This window comes from Prionailurus bengalensis, chromosome D3 (genome assembly GCF_016509475.1).
Source record: "Prionailurus bengalensis isolate Pbe53 chromosome D3, Fcat_Pben_1.1_paternal_pri, whole genome shotgun sequence".
NCBI classification, from domain to species: Eukaryota; Metazoa; Chordata; class Mammalia; order Carnivora; family Felidae; genus Prionailurus; species Prionailurus bengalensis.
Window position 1 is genome coordinate 54215263 of NC_057356.1, and position 19301 is coordinate 54234563.

Here is a 19301-nt window from a genome sequence, read left to right on the forward strand (position 1 = left end):
AACTTAAAAAAAAGACAGCTGCTTGGGTTCATAATCTGGCTCCACCCTGAACTTTCTTAGAAACAGTCCTTGACCTTGGTTTCCTCATTTTTTAAAATGTTTATTTATTTTCAGAGAGAGAGAGAGAGAGAGAGTGAACAAGCAGGGGAGGAGCAGAGAAAGGGCGACAGAAAGAGAGAATTCCAAGCAGGCTCTACACTGGCAGGGAGCCCAATGCAGGGCTCAAACCCATGAACTGTGAAATCTGAGCCAAAACCAGGAGTTGGATGCCCAGCCGACCGAGCTACCCAGGCGCCCTGACCCTCATTAATAAATGGAGAAGGTCAAATCTAGCTCTTCCCCTAGTTTTATAAATAAAGCATTCCCAGAACACAGCCACACATATTCATTTATGTATTGTCTATGGCTACTTTCATGCAACAACAGCAGAGCTGAGTAGTTGTGACAGAGACCTTCTGCAAAACCCAGAAGATTTACTATTTGGCCCTTTACAGAAAAAGTTGGCTGACCCCCGGATAGACAACTTCCACTAACAATATTTCTTCTCAAAAGGAAAAGGTGCCACAGGAATTTTTTATTCTGGGAAACGTGTTTATTTTCATGTGTTTGCATTCTGGCAAGTGACACATTATACACTGCAAACAAGTGAAACTCAGAAGACCTCAGAAGGTACTGCTCTGTGCCCTCCCTGCCTCCATCAGTTCTGCTTAAGGAAGCAACATGCATGAGGATGATGCTACTAACCTACTTTCAGCAGAATAAATGTCCTGTTATTTTCCAGTAGTGTTAATGGATTTGCACTGTTCCATCTCTCTTTCAGTGGGCTGGCATTACCAGCGGTCACATATGCCCCTATGAAGCCGGTGGGGCACAGCTTGTGGCTTGGGAAAAGAATTCCTTCTATATGAGGCCAGCTGGGCTGTAAAGAGAATTGGACTCTTATCCTTGGTTTTCCTCCAACCATGATAGACTAGGGATTGGCCATTATATTTGCAAGTGACTACAGTTTACTTGGTAAAAAGAACAAAAGTTGCTTCTTAAAAAGATATGTATTTGACGTTTCTGTTTTCTTTTTGAAAACGGAGTCTGGGAAACGTCACAATTTTCCAAAGGTCAAGAAAGGTTACTCTGTCCAGTGAAAGCGCTTGGTAGTGCTACCTTTCTGGCCTCATCTTGTCCTCGGGTCTACCAAAGCTTTTCAGTTCAGGGCTGAGACCAGCTGGCGATGAAACCCTAATGCTGCGGTTAGCAAATGAACTGGACAGTAGAAATATATATACACAAAATATGAGAACCATCTTGGATTATTTTCTGAATTAGATCTAGAAACCCACTAACATGTATTTGTTACAAACACAATGTAAGATATCCGACCTTGCAAATTAAAAAAAAAATTTTTTTAATGTTTATTTATTTTTGAGACAGAGAAAGACAAAGCATGAGTGGAGGAGAGGTAGAGAGAGAAAGGGAGACACAAAATCTGAAGCAGGCTCCAGGCTCTGAGCTGTCAGCACAGATCCCGATGCGGGGCTCGAACTCATGAGCTATGAGATCCATGACCTCAGCCAAAGTCGGACACCCAACCGACTGAACCATCCAGGCGCCCCCCACCTTGAATTTAATAATAAGATTGAAAGCACAAAACCATTACACTTCTCCTTAATTCATCTGCACATAGATCTTTTGATTATCACTCAGGTGGGAAAAAGGACTTGGGTTTTTGACAAGAATAAAGACAAAAAAGGAAGCTCTATCATTTTTTTTTTTTAAATGGAAGCTCTAAAGTGGAAGAATATTTATGCACACACAAAAGCAGCTACTGGTATTTGGTAAACTTAGTGATTACAGTAATGAAATACTTCAGACAAATTTATGAACGGACAGGGAACGAAGATCTGAGATTTACCGATACACTACAGACGAAGGAGGCCCTTTGTGTCACTAATACAAGATAAAACAGACAAGCAAGGAAGCATATATGCACAGTTTTTCCCTCGTTAGCGAATCACGTGTTGGCACACAGATTTTACATGGATCTTTCTGCAAGTGAGGAGGTACATACAAAAGCAATGGCAGGAGTTGCAAGTCCCTTAGAAGGGAAGATCACCTCATTTCTAGGATGATGTTCCCCTAAGAATAACTCAATCCAACATTCTTTAATTAATAACAAAGGAAATACTGGAAAGTTCAACAAATAGATATGCATGATATCAATGATATGAATATATTCAATTTGTGCAGAGAACATTCCATTCTATTCTGCATAAAATGCTGAAGTGACCCGTCCAGTGTTGCTTCACCTTGAACTTTTTTTTATGATATGCACTTGGCTATTACTTGAGTAATGAGAAACAGAAGAGTGCAGACTCTCGAGCTTTATTTGGGTACACATTTTGGCTCTGCCATTTACCATCTGTGTGATCTTGAGCGAATTACTTGATGTCTCTGTGCCTCCATTTCTTCATCTCAAGTAGGGATCATCATGCCGCCTAATACCATAGTGGTGCTGTAAGAATTAAATGAATAAATGCAAGTGAAGTGACTAGGATGTGTGCCTTCCACACAGTCAGTGTCTAACAGCTGTCTGTCTGGTTGTATGTTTTCCTTATGTGTATCGTTTGCTAGGGGTTGTGAGGTAATTGTGTCTCCCGATAAGATATGTTTAAATCCTAACCCCCAGGACCTGTGAACATAAACCTATTTGGAAATAGGGTCTTTGTGAATGTAATCAAGTTAAGATCGGGTCAGACTGGATTAGGGTGGGTCCTAGAGACAATGACAGCTGTTTTTATGAAGGAAAGGGAAGAAAGATTTGGATACAGAGGAATGTCACGAAGAAGGAATCTGTGTAAAGACAAAACAGAGATTAAAGTGATGGAAGCTACAAACCAAGGAATACTGAGGATTTCCAGGAGTCACCAGAAGCCAGGAAGAAGCAAGGAAGCATTCTCCCCTACAGTCTTTGCAGGGACCCGTGGCTCTGCTGATACCTTGATTTTAGACCTCTAGCCTCCAGCAATGTGAGAGGGTACATTTTTTGTCAGTTAAAAAAAAAAATTTAATGTCTATTTATTTTTGAGAGAGAGCAGGGGGAGGGGCAGACACACACACACACACACACACACACACACACACACACTCACACACAGCATCTGAACCAGTCTCCAGGCTCCGAGCTGTCAGCACAGAACTCGACACGGGGCTCGAACTCATGAACCACAAGATCATGATCTGAGCTTAAGTCAGATGCTTAACCAACTGAGCCACCCAGGAGCCCCCAAATTTTGTTGTTTTAAGTCACCTAGTTTTTGGTATTTTGTGACAGCAGCTCCAGGAAATGAATACACCAGACTTGGAGAGAATGTGAAATTAAAAGGTGAAACTCTAGTACCTAGAAAAGAGCTCACATGTGGTTCATTGGGTGTTCTTTGGATTTACTTATTTCACGGGGTCACCTATTTTTTTCTTTGCACAGAGGGGACTAGGTTTGGGCCAGCAAGGTTGGGGTGGCAGACAGCTCTCCAAAGTAAAGCTGGGTATCGCAAAGCTGTCACCTAGAGCTTGCTGTTGGTGCAGAAGCCACTTACTATGGGAGGTGACTTAAATGTAAATTTATTAAAATTAGATAAAATTGGAAACTCATTTTCTCTGTTTTAGCCAACGTGTAAAGTGCTCAATAGCCACATGTGGCTAGTGGCTGCTGTATTGGACTTTGATGTTAGAAAGAACGTTTCCATCACTGCATTAAATTCTGTTGGATAGCACTAGATGATATTTTTGTTGTTTAAGATTATTTAGGAGGTAGTAAAACAAGTATACAAGTTATGTAGCAAAAAGGAAAGTGGCAGGGGCGCCTGGGTGGCTCTGTCGGTTAAGCCACGGTTAGGCTCAGGTCATGATCTCACGATCCATGAGTTCCAGCCCCACGTCGGGCCCTATGCCGACAGCTCAAAGCCTGAAGCCTGCTTCGGATTCTGTGTCTCCCTCTCTCTCTCTCTCTGTCCCTCCCTGGCTCATGCTCTCTCTCTGTCTCTCAAAATTAAATAAATGTTAAAAAAAAAAAAGGAAAGTAGCATACTCTTGTAATAAGGGTAAACAACTCCATCATTTATTAAGGAAAAAAAGAAAAAGTGAATATGGTAAAATTGATACTTGGGCATCTGTTCACAAGGCAAGTCTCACTTGTTGAATGAGCTATTGTTTCCTTCATAAAGTCACTTATATCACTGCTTTTCTGTAACTTGGACAAAGGGTATCGTTTAGACTGAAAATTAGGATAGCCGAAAACTATCCTATATCCAATGCCAGGCATCACCAAGGCAAGGTATGGCCTGTTTTTATCTTCATCTCTGGTTGAGATACACCTTGTATAAAATTGGTTAATATTTTGGTCTCTTAATACTGTGAAGGAAGTAAATGCCATAAGGCGACAAATGAGATCAAAATCTGTGAGCCACAGTCTCTCTCCTCCTCTTCAGATCTAATCATACAGATGAATAAATTGCTATAAAAATACCAAAAATAAAACTAAAAACAATGACTGAATCATTTTTTTTAAATCTCATGTACTCTGTGTTCAGGTAGCAAGAAATTTAATTCCAGTCAGACCAGTCTCCTGTGATTTTTTTTTTCCTTTTCATCTAAGATATTTTTAATGCTCAGAGGCATTATAATAGAAAAGCATGTATTTTTGCTTGGTTTATACCCATCATCCTTACCATTACAACAAGACAAAAGCATTAAAGTAAAATTAATCATGTCAAAAGATTTTAGCAAAAACAAGTGAGACCATGCATAAAGCATCGCTTTGTCTAGTGTGAAGTCATGCTCTGATTAAAAACATATAATGAAAGCAAAAGCGATACATCATTGCCTTAGCAGTAGGGTTTTCTGAAAGTGCTTTGCGGTTCTCAACATAAAAATGTGGGAAGATTTTGGTCTTTGAAATTCACAATGATTATTGTTCTAGCTAAATAACTGGAGTTCAATCTTATTTTTTTTTAGAGAAATTAAGACTTAATGACGAAACAAGGCATGCCAGTAGGATTAATAATTACCACCCGCTATAAGGAGCAATTGTTTGCCTTGGCATCCAGACACAGAGGTAAGAACATGTCTGCTCAACAGTCCCCTTTCGGCAAAACCATTGTTGAAGCCAGCTAAATGTGGCCAGGCTCTTAAGGTATCTTCTAGGAAGCATGACTGTTTGTTCCATCAAAAACAATATAATTAACAAGTACAAAGGTGTGGTCAGAGAGTGATCATTTGTATATGACACACAAAACCAATTTCTAACTGGCCACAGAGTCATGAAATACACATTTATTTCCTAACTCCAGCACAAAGTGATCTTGAGAATCTGAAAAGAAACAGTTTGCTTATTTGCACTTTGCCTTAATTACTGCTTTATTTTGATGGAGGTATTTGCATAGAATAATCACTCACCCCAATTATCTTTCCATTTTTTGTTGTAATTTTGAAAGTCATTTTAATCCTTTTTTTAATGAGTTCTCTTTAAATGATAAAAACCATTCTGGTCTATGGGAATTCTGTGGATCAATGCAATTTTTATCTATATACATGTTTGCATATCTATATTATAGTTGTGTAGTAATTTACATATAACAAGCAGTAGAAATAGTTAAAATTACATAAACTCAGACATAATTAAACTATTTGAGGGGAGTCAAAATTTTATTTATTATTATTATTTTAATGTTTATTTTTGAGAGAGAGAGAGACAGAATATGAGCGAGGGAGGGCCAGAAAGGGAGGGAGCCACAGAATCCAAAGCAGGCTCCAGTTTCCCAGCTGTCAGCACAGAGCCTGAAGTGGGGCTTGAACCCACAAACCGCGAAATCATGACCTGAGCCAAAGTCAGACACTCAACTGACATAGTCACTCAGGTGCCCTGAGGGGAGTCAAAATTTTAAAAATTCCACCCCAGGGGCACCTGGGTGGCTCAGTTAGTTAAGCATCCAACTTCGGCTCAGGTCATGATCTCGCAGTCTATGAGTTCAAGCCCCACCTTGGGCTCTACGCTGACACCTCAGAGCCTGAAGCCTGGTTCAGATTCTGTGTCTCCCTCTCTCTCTGTCCCTCTCCTGCTCGTACTCTCTCTCTCTGTCAAAAATAAATAAACATTAAAAAAAATAAAGATGATAAAAATTTTATCCCAAATGCATTGTAGTATTTGGGATTTATTTATTTATTTATTTACTTATTTATTTATAATACCTTTCTTTCAAAAAAAATTTTTAAATGCTTATTTATTTTTGAGAGAGAGAGAGAGAGAGCACGAGTGAGCAGGGAGGAGCAGAGAGAGAGGGAGACACAAAATCCAAAGTAGGATCCAGGCTCTGAGCTGTCAGCACAGAGCCCAATGTGGGGCTCAAACTCATGAACTGCGAGATCAACTGAGCCGAAGTTAGATGCTCAACTGACTGAGCCACCCAGGTGCCCCTCTTTCTTTTTTTAAAAGTTTATTTATTTATTTTGAGAGACACATAGAGAGAGCAGGGGAGGGGCAGAGAGAGAGGGAGAGAGAGAGAATCCCAAGCAGGTTCTGCACTGCCAGGGTGGGAGCTTGACGTGGGGCCTGAACTCAAAACCATGAGATCACAAGCTGAGCTGAAATGAAGAGTTGGACGCTTAACTGACTGAGCCACCCAGGTACCCCTGGAATGTATTTTTAAACATTTCCTGTCTAATCTTCTGTGAATAAATATCAGTCCTGTCAGCAAAGTCACACTGATGCAGGAACAGATAGAAAGATGCATGAAGCAGCTCTCTCTTCTAACTCATCACTGTTCACAGAAGGAACGAGGATAGTTTGCATGTGACAAGAGTGGTTCAAATATTCACTGAACATGGGTGCATGGTTTGTAATCATCAGGGATATTCAAGAAATATCTTGATAATCCTGAGAGCTTGGGAGGATTGTATTTTTCCACCCACTTTGAAGTTAGGTGTGGCCAAGTGACTTATTTTGCCAATAAAATGTGCTAAATTCAGAGCAGGAGCTTAAAGAGTCCGTACGAAATTGTCCTCTCTCTTGCCATGGCAACAGCGACAAGTTGAATCATGGAGCTATCATGAGCCTGAGAACTGGAATAAGAAGTGCAACAGAGATTCCAGCAAACCTACCAGAGACAGGTGACTTGAAGAGAAATGAGCCAGTGAGATTTTGGGATTGTCGTTATGACTCCCTAGTCTAGCCTAACATAGGGTTTGCTATCAAGGAGGCCCACAGTGGCTGATGACAAGGAAGTTGAGACTGGAGGGTGGAAAGATGAAAATGCGTGTTATGGCATGGAAAACCACTTGGTAAAACTGCTGTTTGGTCTTATTTAGATAGCTGATTCGTTATTTAATAATCTTTCACCTCTGGGCGCCTGCTGGCTCAGTCGTTAAGCGTCAGACTTCGGCTCTGGTCATGACCTCACAGTTTGTGAGTTCAGGTCCCACATCGGGTGAGCATAAGCCCCACTTTGGGTGAGTTCGTGCCCTGCTTTGGGTGAATACAAGCCCCAGCTGAGCCCCACTTCTCTCTCTTTCTCTCTCTCTCTCTGCCCCTCACTCTCTTGCACCTCCCCCCCCCCCAAAAAAAAACCTTCCACTTCCAAGGCTGGAAAACAGAATGTTCACAATGTTCACAATTGTTTACTGTTGGTAGCACTTGGCAAGATCTACAAAAAAAGAGGTGATCTCACCAACAAAATTGGCTTATTCATTTATTTATTTATTTAAAGTTTATTTATTTTGAGAGACGGAGAGAAAGAATCCCAAATAGGTTCTGTGCTGTTAGCACAGAGCCTGACGTGGGGCTCAATCTCAGGAATCATGAGATCATGACCTGAGCTGAGATCATGAGGCAGACGCTTAAATGACTGAACCACACAGGCACCCCCAAATTGGCCCATTTATAAGCAGGATTAAGGAAATGGAGTCCAGAAATTTAGGAGTGTGCAGCATTGAAAGAAGTAATTTCTTTGAAAATCTCATCTGGTAAGAGCTTTTGGTTTTGTGTATCATACACAAAATGAAGTGAATCTTGAGCAAAAAGTGTAAATTAAAACTCAGCTGACAGAGACAAAGTTAAAGATATGGTTTTCACAGTAATTTCACCACATTAGAGTACCTCAGAAGAAAGTTTGAGTGAAGGGCGAGATCCCCAGTAAATTCTTTTAACTCAGGGAAAAGAATAAAAAGGGAGCTTTCCCATTAAAGACTGATAAATATACAAATAGAGAGAGTATTAGAGTGTGTGTGTATGTGTTTGTGTGTGTGTGTGTGTGTATGTGTGCATGGATGTGTGAGAAAGAGAGGAAAAATGAAAATTGAAAAAAAAAGAAGGAAAAAGCAATCTAAGAAGTATATCGGAAAAGAACTGTGGGCATGGTCACTGGCCATGGAGTGGATGTAAACATAAGAAGATAGCTAAGTTTTCTAGGGAATTAACTGCCAAAAGAGCCACCAGCCTGGATTAAAAGAGGCTGTGAAAATTAGAGACTTAAAATAACCACCGTCACCTAAATGTCTACAGACATGAAAGATACTTAAAAACTCTTCGGCTTCCAGGAAGAGCATAGTCTCAGGTTCACTTCAGATATGTCCAAGGAAGATAATGGAAAAAGATAATGGGATCTCCCATAAGGTGGAACCAGGGGCTGTGGGGGACAAAGGACAAGGAACAGAACTAGGGAGGTCCCTAATCAAGGAACACAAACTTGGATAGGCACCCTTCAAAATGTCTGTTTGGTGGGATTGCTAAATTGTGATGCTCTTTCCAAATGGAGATGTTGATTGTGCTGATCCTGTTCCTAATCCATCACTGTGCACGATGTGGGAGGAGACTACATAATTTGATTTTTTCGTTTGTTTCCAGATCCAGATCAAGAACAAATGAACCTGATATTGAGATGATTGTCCATCACCCAGAGATCATCACTGAGCTTGATGATTTAGGGTGATCTCCCCTTGTGGGGAGGAGTGAATGTGCTTCGAGCATGGCAAGGAGGGTACGTGGAATATTTAATGTCCAGTAGGACAGATTATAGTGAACACATTGCATTGTTCACCAGGTACTTGGATTCTCTTCTTCCCGAACCCTGGTAAGATTGCACTTCCCTGCCCACTTAAAATGGGGCGTGGTCTTGAGACCTAGCATAAATGCTAAATGTCACTTTTAATTGCCAATGCAAGACATTGCAGCCCATTCTTCCCCCATTGCATTGATGACAGAAATACACGTTAAGATGCAGCCCCATATGCCTGGATCCTTAATGACTGATGAACAGTTGCTCTCTGCCAACCCGTGTTGGACACATAGCATGAGTGAGAAATAAATTTTTTGTTGAGATCTTGGAGTTGTTTCTTACCACAGCGTAATCTAGTCCATCTTGATTGACACACATCGTTTCATGCTAGAAATAGAAATTTCGTTCTGAATCAAAGGTGTATCTTATTTCTCAAACCCTCGATGAAAGACAAGATTCAACCTTTTGGCTTCCTCTGTTTGATTATATGCAAAACTAACCAAATAGACTAAAAATTTATTAAGGAACAGCTATCTTCCAGATACTGAGCCTAGAGCTTGATTTCTATGATTTGACTTAATTCTCACAATAACTCTAAAAAGGTGGGTATAATTATATTCACTTTGCAGATGAGAAGGATCAGTGAAAGCAGCATTCCAAGATCTCACAGTCAGCAAATGTCTGGGGGTACATTTCAATTCAGATCTATCTGTCCTGAAAGATGTCACTCTGTGGTGTGCGTGTGTGTGTGTGTGTGTGTGTGTGTCTGTGTTTGTGTGTGTTTTGTTGTTTCATTTTTGATACTGCTTCAAAGACAGAGTGAAAATGTTAAGAAACCTGCATTGAATTATGGCTTGTCCAGTAATATGAAATGCAAATTTTAATAATTTGCAGTTTAGTCCATAAACCAAGATAATATTCTTAGCCTCTAGGAGTAGAATATTCATTCAATTAACCTATACTAGTTTTAGTCTCTGAATGAGGTACTACGAAAGTACATTGGATCCATTTAGATTTTCATGGGTGAAATGGGTCAGCACAGATTAAACCTCATTCATCTGCTTGGGCTCTTGACTAATGGCACTTGTTGGTGAGACAGATTGGTGTGGTACATGAGGCAGCACTGTTTGATGGAAATACAGAGGCCAGTGTTCTCTTCCTCATCCTGCCACTAAATCATCGTGTGACTCTGGGTATGACACCTTCTCTCTTTCCGTCACTTAAAGTAAAAGCCAAATTTGTGAACCTGCCATAGAAGTGCCTCCATGGTCTGGTTTCTGCTAATGTCTTTTGCCATATGTCATATCTTTCTCCCCTTCACTCTTTGATTTCAGCCATGCATCTTCTTTCTGTGGGGTCTAAGTACTTACTATTAATTTATCATTAACTAACTTGGAACAATCTTCTTTTCACATCTTTACCTGGCTAACTCTGTCTCATCCTTCAGTTCTTAGCTCAAATGCCTCTTCTTTGGTGACATTCTCTAGGAAAGCTAAACTCAGCCGTCTCTATTACAGATCTCATACACCTTTTACACCTTTACGCTCTTCCTTCAGAACACTATCACATTTTATTATTATATATTGCTACCTGGGATTATTATTATTTTCTATAAATTAAAAAAAATAATGTGTTTTTTTTTTTTTTTTTGAGAGAAGGAAGAGAGAGAAAGAGAGAGCACGAGTCGGGGAAGGACAGAGTGAGAGGGAGACACAGAATCCGAAGCAGGCTCCAGGCTCTGAGCTGTCAGCACAGGGCCCAACGCGGGGCTCGAACTCACGAACCGTGAGATCATGACCTGAGTCGAAGCTGGACCCTCAGCTGACTGAGCCACCCAGGCGCCCCTATCTGGGCTTATTATTAATGCTGCACCCCCCCCCCCGCACCAAAATCTAGGATTGGTGTGATAATATTTGCTTTCACTCAGCACTGTTTTCTCTGTATTGAGAACAATGCCTGCTGCATAGAAGATCTCAATTACATTTGTTGAATGAATGAAATTAATGTGTAAAATGAGAGGGCTGGGCAAGGAGATCATCTAATCTTTTAGTATTCACATTCATTGGCTTGCCAGACTTAGTCTGCAATTTGCCTAGGAAAGACACAGAACAAATTTAAGCAGCCCATGTGACTCACACCTCCTTTCTACCAGACTCAGTAGCAAATACTACAGCTTGCGTGCAAAGAAAGCATCAAAATTATTTGTACACATGCTGTTCTCTGGAGAAAAAGCAATTGCTATATTCAAGGGAGGTATAAACCAGAAATAAAGTCAACTACTTTTTCCAGGCACCCAACTTCCTTGAAATACAGTATTCTGGAGTGACCATCACACATATTTAAAAAAAAAAAAATCTATGAAAAATCCACTAATGCACTGGGGCATGAATACACAGTAGCAAATAATTCAAGATATATAGCAATGTGCAGCCAAGTATCTCAAATTAGAATTGAGCTCATTGAAGGTAAAATTAGATGCTAACATATTTAAAAAGTCCAAACACAATTCTCTCTCCTTCTTCTTGTCCAGAGTCATGGAAACAACCACTCCATGACCTGAAATAAGTTCCAAGCTAAGAGACGACTGCCATGCTATTATATAAAGTCTTTAGATCACTACGTTTTCACTAACACTGAAAACTAAAATTAGAAGAGTATTTCTCCTCAGTTCTTGCTTCTTAAACCTATCTTAACAATTCCTTGAAATAGTCCCATATAATATGGTTCGTGGTTAACCCTCCAGCCCCACCATATACTTTCCTAGCCTCAGACTCTCCAAAAGATGCATAAATTCATTTCAGTTTCTAGAAGGCACCAACTCTCTCTTGCCTTTTGGCATTCCTGGTCCTAGACCCTCCTACTAAAATACCTCCTCATCCACTTCTTTGCCTTAATAATTCCTACCCATTTTTTTCAACTTCACAGAAAGTCATTTTGAGGAAATCTTCCCTAACCTCTCTCTCTTCTTTATTTATTTTATTATTTTTTAAAACATTTATTTATTTTTTTTTAATGTTTATTTTATTTTTGAGACAGAGAGAAACAGAGCATGAACGGGGGAAGGTCAGAGAGAGGGAGACACAGCATCTGAAACAGGCTCCAGGCTCTGAGCTGTCAGCACAGAGCCTGACGCGGGGCTCGAACTCACGGACCATGAGATCATGACCTGAGCCGAAGTCGGCCACTTAACCGACTGAGCCACCCAGGCGCCCCAACACTTATTTATTTTTAAAAGACAGAGAGAGACAGAGTGTGAGTGGGGGAGGGACAGAGAGAGAGGGAGACACAGAATCCGAAGCAGGCTCCAGGCTCTGAGCTGTCAGCACAGAGTCCGACATGGGGCTCAAACCCACTAACCGTGAGATCATAGCCTGAGTTGAAGTCAGACGCTCAACTGACTGAGCCACCCAGGCAGGAGCCCCATCCTCTCCTCTTTAGACTAAGAGCCCCTTCTGTGTTCTTCTCTAGCACCCTGAGGGTTCCTTCTCTATTCCTTAGCACACTCTATTATAATTGCCTCCTTAGGTTCTCGAGAGATTATCTTATCTACATTCTATCCTCCCACCCAGCACAGAGTGGGTATTTAATAATTGCTTGTTACATGAAGGAACAAAGTCTGTAAACAAGTCTAAATTCTTCCCAGACAGCTTCAGAGTCCTTCTGGAAGTACCTAATTGTTTTCTGAGGTTCTTCTGCAATGAGAAATGCACTATCTATAGAGTCTACCTACCTGTCTAGAAATGAAATGAAATGAAATAAAATTAAATACTTTGTGGGGTTTGGGTCTAAAGATAATGTAAATAAAGGAAACCCACAGGTATAAAACCCTCAATTTAACTTACTTTTTATTTCTTGCTAAATAAATAATCATAAGAAATGAATATTAGCTTTTGACTAACTTGACTTTCCCTCCAACACATCCTCGAAGAACAGAAATAAACTGAGGTCAAGAAACAGAAGGGCTAAGGAAAGAAGTCCAGATGAAAGTATCAATACACAGGTTTATGATTTTCTGAATAATCAGCAATTACTGGATATTGGATATGATCAACCCTGTGTTTATCTTTTGGGACTGAAGTTCAATGTCTTTTATAAAATTTGTTTTCTTGGTACTATTCCTTCAACCTTTATGGAAAGTATAGTTAGCCTCTGATCTTTGTGACATTCCTAAAATTAATCGCTGACACCCTGCCCAGGGCCGCCCCTGTGTGGATGGAATCAAGTTCAGTGTCCTCCGGGGATCAGAGGAGACAACCCAGGAAACCTGGGCACAGGGGTTTCTTTTATTTCCTGTGACTAAAAAACACAAGGCCCCAAAGCCTTGCATTACCAGGTAGAGTCCAGAGCTGCAAATCAACTGAAAGGGAGGGGGCAGAATACGCATTTCTTCCTACCTCTGACAAAGGGAACCCAGTGGCCGAAAGAACGAAGAAACCTTGCTAACTTAATTCTTCTAATTTTCATTCTAACGTTATGAAAGGGGAGTCGTCTTTGACACATGGAAGGACAGATCTGTGTTTTGAACTCCTTCCCTTCTCGTTGCTTACAGAAGGCACCTAATAAGTAGGAAAAAGGAAGCCAGTCCCCAGGAAACAGCCTTCCCCACCAGTGAAGGACTTGGCCAATGAAGAAGACAAATAAAATAGACGGCTCCTTAGTGCTGTCTCTCAGGGTGGGGGTGGGGGAATGCAAACCACTTCTACATGTGGGCTTCATGAAAACTTTGATCTGTAAGCAATGTGCTATCAAAAGTACAGAGTAACCACAGGAATTATTTTGTGTGATCTCTGCACCAAGGATTTGGGGCCTGCAAAGTACAGGAGGCATGTTTTTTTTTGCACTGGCCATTTTAGTATTCATGTCTCCTGTACTGCTTTCTAATAAGTTAAGAATGAAACGGGAGACTGCGTGCAGGAGTGAGAAATGCAGGAAGAGCAGAACTGTAAAATAAAAATGAACGAAAGTGCATCTCAACCTCCCGTCCGTTATTAACAATCAAGAGGACAACAATGCCAATTTTACTGTTACTGCTTAACATTTTGCACTGACAAAGGGACTTTATAGTCATTTTTGCCTGTTATTTCTTGATACTTTTTTAAGAGAGACCACGGAGGTCTGTCACATTAATTATATAATGCTATATTAAATGATTTTTCCGAAGGGGAGGATAAAAATGCAATCTGTGCCAGCATGTTCCCAAAAAACAGTCTTTTCAGCGAGAATAATTGTTCCCTTTGCTGTTCAGGTAGACCAGACCGCTGACTGGCTGATGGTTGGATTTTGTTTTCTTTATGTTCTGTAGATCCACTCTCTCACTTTTACTCACCCCTCCTCCATTCAACTTATTATTTGTGCACCCCTTCAACTGTGATTCTAAAACGTAACATAACAGGGTGAGAAAAGAGAGAGAGGATGACTGCCTTTCCTCTTAATTCTTCTTTGTTATATAATTCATGTAAGCCATGGCTCCCACAGCGGTGGTCATGCTCCTGTCCGTGGAATGGCATCTTTCTCAAAGGAGCGTATTTGAGAGACAGGCTGAGAAATGCGTGCTCGAGCCAAGTGGGTGAAGGAGTCTTAAGATTCAGAGGCTTTGGCTAACCTCGAGTTTGCTAGTTAAGCTTGTTAGTTTGTTTGTATGGAGACAGCCATTTAATAAATAAGCAGACCCCAAACCAGGCACCGTCTCCTAGCCTTAATTGTCGTCCTGGTCCCCCTGCCAGAAACTTCAGCAGTTCATCTGGGTCAAAAGAACGTCAGTGGGCAGCTTTGAAATCCATAATGCTTCATTGGATTTGGGGAGAATGTGGATTTTTGGTTTTTTCATTCCACTGAGAAACATTTCTTCCTTTATTGTTAGATAGCCCAAATAGTGTGGAAATCTTTCAGTGACCTGACTTATTTATTAGTCCAATAAGATGCCTGGATTAAAAAAATACAGACCAACAGCAGAAATCATCCAGGTAAGCTGTCTATATCTCTCCAACCAACCTGAAAAATATGCCCTCACTTGGGGCCACGTGGTCACAGCCCAACAGGTAATAAACTCTATTTTTTAAAGTACAGGTTCCAGTGAAACGAAGAGTGTAAGTGGAGTAGACATTATTTCAGAGCTAGGAGTGTGCCTGACTGTAGAAAAAAGGTTCAAGGCCTTGGAGTATGCTCCCATTATAAGAAGTCTATACATTAATGTCTTTGTTTCCTTCCACGTCAAACCTGGTGAATGGAGTCAATAGATAGATACCCATTTATCTTTACTTCTTAGTCTGTGGATGGCCACATCCAACATATGAAAACCATGGAAGACAGGCTCCTGACTCGGGGGCAGCGGGTCCAAGTGTTGTACCTGTGGCAGTGCAATTTGTCTCTCCTCTGCATGGAGAGCCTGAGTTGACCGATACCTCTAGGGTACAAAACTATACACAATCCTTGTGCTAATATTGGTAGTGACGTTACAATACTAGTCATGATACCTGCACTTTGTGGAGCTCACACAATGTCAGATGACTTATAAACACTTTATTTTAAAAATACTCAAATGGTGCTGACAAGAATGAAGAAGCCATGAATTGGGATATTTACATGCCTCGCTCAAGATCATAGACATGGGTTTGAATCAGGTCTGACAGATTCAAGTTCATGCCTTCTTACCAGTTCCTTCTAAGTAAAGAGCTAAATCAGGCAACGTGAAAGATTTGAGTAGGGTGACCTTGTGTTTCAGTGTATACCTATTGTCCCATCAGTAGGTCCCCATTTCATGCTCTAAAGTGTCCCAGTTTGGAGAATAAATGGGATGACCACCCTGTCTCCGAACAAGGTTTAAAACAAACATAAGACTTTTCTTAGGTGTTACTCATGATGCTTTAGTGAATCTTTTTGCCTTTAATGAAGGGCTTCAAACCAATAACAAATTGGACCTTGCCTGGTGTGTCTGGGAAAACAGACGGATTTGTGAACGAATATCACTTACTGCTTGAGTGTGATATCCTTTTGCCTCTCTCTCCGTCTGTCATCGCTCTTCAAGAATCTTTGTCTTTCCTTCTTCTCTCCTCCCCCTAATATCCGTGTCTTATGCTGCCTAGGCTTCCTCTATTGATCAAGTGTCAGATAATTGATTCTTTGGTTTTACTTTAAAAATACCGGTTGGTCACTCGTTGTTAACAGTACTTTTGTCAAAAAGAGAATAAAAAACATTTGAAGACATCTCTAACTTCTTTTTCTTTTTTCCTTCTCCTTAAGCCTGCAGCTATTATCCCCCCACTTCTTTACTATAACCGTGGTGTATAGGCGTCCAGGGAGCTTCCGCGTTGTGCTCGCGGACAACGCTACTGGTAGTTTCGCTGGGGTAAGCCAGCTCCGAAATGTATTATTTCAAGCACCACCTCACATGTCTGTGCTCCTCTTCTGCTCTTATGGGCAAACTGTTGTCCTGTTTCTATTCTTTTAAAGGGCTTTAGTAAGAGGAAAGGAACTGATTTAAAAAAAAAAAAAAACAAGCTGATAAAATATATAACTGCTTCAAAGACACAATGCTGTAAGAAAATGTAACTTTTTCTTTTGTCGGTTTTAAATGTATGGCTTTGATTTATGGATCAAAATTACTCATTTATTATTTTATCTATACAGCTCTGGGCAATTTTGACAGTTAAAATTTAGTTTTATTGACCAGTGCAGCCACTGTGCCCACGAGGGGCCTGGTGCACACAGCCTGCTGCACTCAAGAAATGATGATTTTTGATTCCATGACTGAGTCAGATTGGGAATCATAACCAATGTAACAATAAGTTCCAAATCTCGGTGCCCAAGGCAAGAGGTTTGCTGTAAAACACAATCACCCTATAAGGAGGGGAGGAAGAGAATCTTGGGCCGAAGTCTGCAAGCACAGTTTAATGCAGCTGGGACAGGCCCTGGGTATCTGTCCACCCAAACTGTGGAACAACAGAAGGGAGTGCTTCTCTAAGACCCAGTTCCACAGACTAAAGATTAACGAGCAGAAATGCTTAAAAGGCAAAATGCATGTTAGTTACATAGAAATGAACTAAACAAACATCAGGATATGAGAAAATTTAGTGCTATCCACCAACCTTTCACTTTTCAAGAAACCAAAAAAATAAAGAAAGAAAGAAAATAAAGAAAAGAAAAGAAAAAAAAAAAGGAAGAATTTCTTTTGGAACATCTCAGTTACTACCTCCTCTCTGTCACAGAAACACAAACTCGTGCAGTGGTTAGGCCAGTTTAATTTAGGCCTATTCCACGACCAAATTGGCCACCTCTGCAATGTTAATTTAGTCTTTTACTCTAAATCCCCTGGGATACATAAACAGACCTCCAAAGGGTAACAAATCAATAAAATGTCTAATTTGATTAACCACGTTTTCGCATCCATCAGGACAGCTCTGCGCGGAAATAAATAGGTGGGTAAATGAATAAAGAAGGGCACTCACTTGTGAGTATTTTCCACGTCTTCTTGTCATCATCATAGTACTGGACCAAATTGCTGGGGAGCCGGTCCGGCCCGGGAGGCAAGCCTCCAACCAGTAACAGCATTTTCTTGTTAGAGCGAATTCTTCACCCAAAACAAAAGAGGAGATGGAGAACCACATTATTGTAGAGCCTCTTTAGTGGCAACGAAATCATAACCATCAAAAGAATGTTCCTTGCTTGCAGATTTCTATTTCATTTTTTCCTGTTTCTTTTCCCATTCATGTCTCAACAATTTTTTTTTTTGAACCAAGCAGAAAAATGATCAGAAGAGCAGCATATCCCCATACTCATGGAATAATAAGCTCCCTTTATGCAATTTGTTAGAGGTTCATTCTAGAACGACCTTTTTCTTATATTATCCCTTTAAATCATCACTCTTTACAGCTGAGTACACATGAAATGCTCTGGAGTTGTACTAAGGTTAAGCATTAAAGTTGCATGTCAAAAATCGTATTAGTCAAAATCATTATTATAAGCCATTCTCCACTCAAAGAACCTTGAAAAAATTAAGGTTATGCAGAGAGTTTGTGAGCCAACTCTTTAATCACCCAGGGAACTTCCAATACCAGTTTGGTACAATTAGTAGCACGGGGCTAACTGGGGTGGGTTAACTGGTATCGAGGAGACTTTTTGTTTGTTTAATTTAGCTGAGACTTCTGCCTTCATCTCCTTCCCAGCGCCCCCTCCCTCCCCAGCCTCCCCCCGCCCCCCACCCCATCCCTGGGCACCACTGGCGACACAGCAGCACCAATTGGTAAAAATGAGACTGTGAGGTTGTTTTGAGCCTCCCCAGAGTGGAGCCCTGCCAATGCTTGCCACTGATCCAGCGGCATGAACCTGCTCGACTGTGCAAAGTCACTCTAATTCCCTCCCTCTGTTTTTCTACCTTCTCCCCCAGGGGGCAACCACTGAAAGGAGTGACTACCCACCCATCAAGAGCTGGCAATTCGCTGCTATTAACCGTGACTGTGATTCCCAGTCTGCCTGGCAGTTCCTGAGAACAGGCCTGCAACGTCTCATATGCAGTAAAAGCTATAAGATGCACCCTGGCCGGCACACTCGACCTGATGGATGTGCGATCCTCAGGAAGGGTAATGGATTGAGCACACTTGCGATTGGAGCAGGGAGGGGAGGCCCAGACCCCCACAAGGGGCCTGCTGATTTAACGGTCGCTTTACATATAATTGAACTTTTCATTTACCTGAAAGGCTGAAGGTGGTGGTGGCAGAAAGGGAACAACCATGACTGAAGGAAAACGTCAATAAATACGAAAGGGTTCCCCTTAAATATGATCACAACCCGCGGTGGTGGCTCTGAATCTATTATTACATATTCAGCCTGTCGTTCTGATTCAAGGACGCTTGGCAAAGTACGCCCTTGTGGAGAAGCACTGTTTGTTGGTTAAGAACCTAACATTCGGAGAGTTAACTTAATACAGTTAATGACATTTCCATGTGAAGGAAGGGAACAAGAGAATTCCTTTAATGAAACTCTGGTGCCATTGAATGCATTGTATATGCCTCAGTAGAAAAAAATACCTGCTGGAGAAACTCCTATCGGGGAATCGTGGATAGTAAGTATAGCCATACTTACAGAAGAATGCATACTGTGATAGCAGCTTGCAATATTAATTTTGTCACAAAGAAAACCCCTCACTTCTTTGAATTCACAGTACTTTGGAACTGTACCCATATGCCTTATAGACCTGTAGCTGTGAAACAAAAACAGAATATGATAGCAAAGAGCTCCATACTTTGAGGATTTCAGTGATCGGGGTGG

At 41.0% G+C, this 19301-nt stretch overlaps 1 protein-coding gene across 1 annotated transcript in view; it reads right to left on the reverse strand.

The window, feature by feature from the left end:
* The window catches only part of KLHL14 (kelch like family member 14), a 102113-nt gene that overhangs the window by 55262 nt on the left and 27550 nt on the right, over positions 1-19301 (reverse strand). The window contains exon 2 of the mRNA XM_043558555.1: positions 17483-17604. Within this exon, the coding sequence (XP_043414490.1) occupies positions 17483-17604 (122 nt within the window). The remainder of the gene's footprint in view (positions 1-17482; positions 17605-19301) is intronic.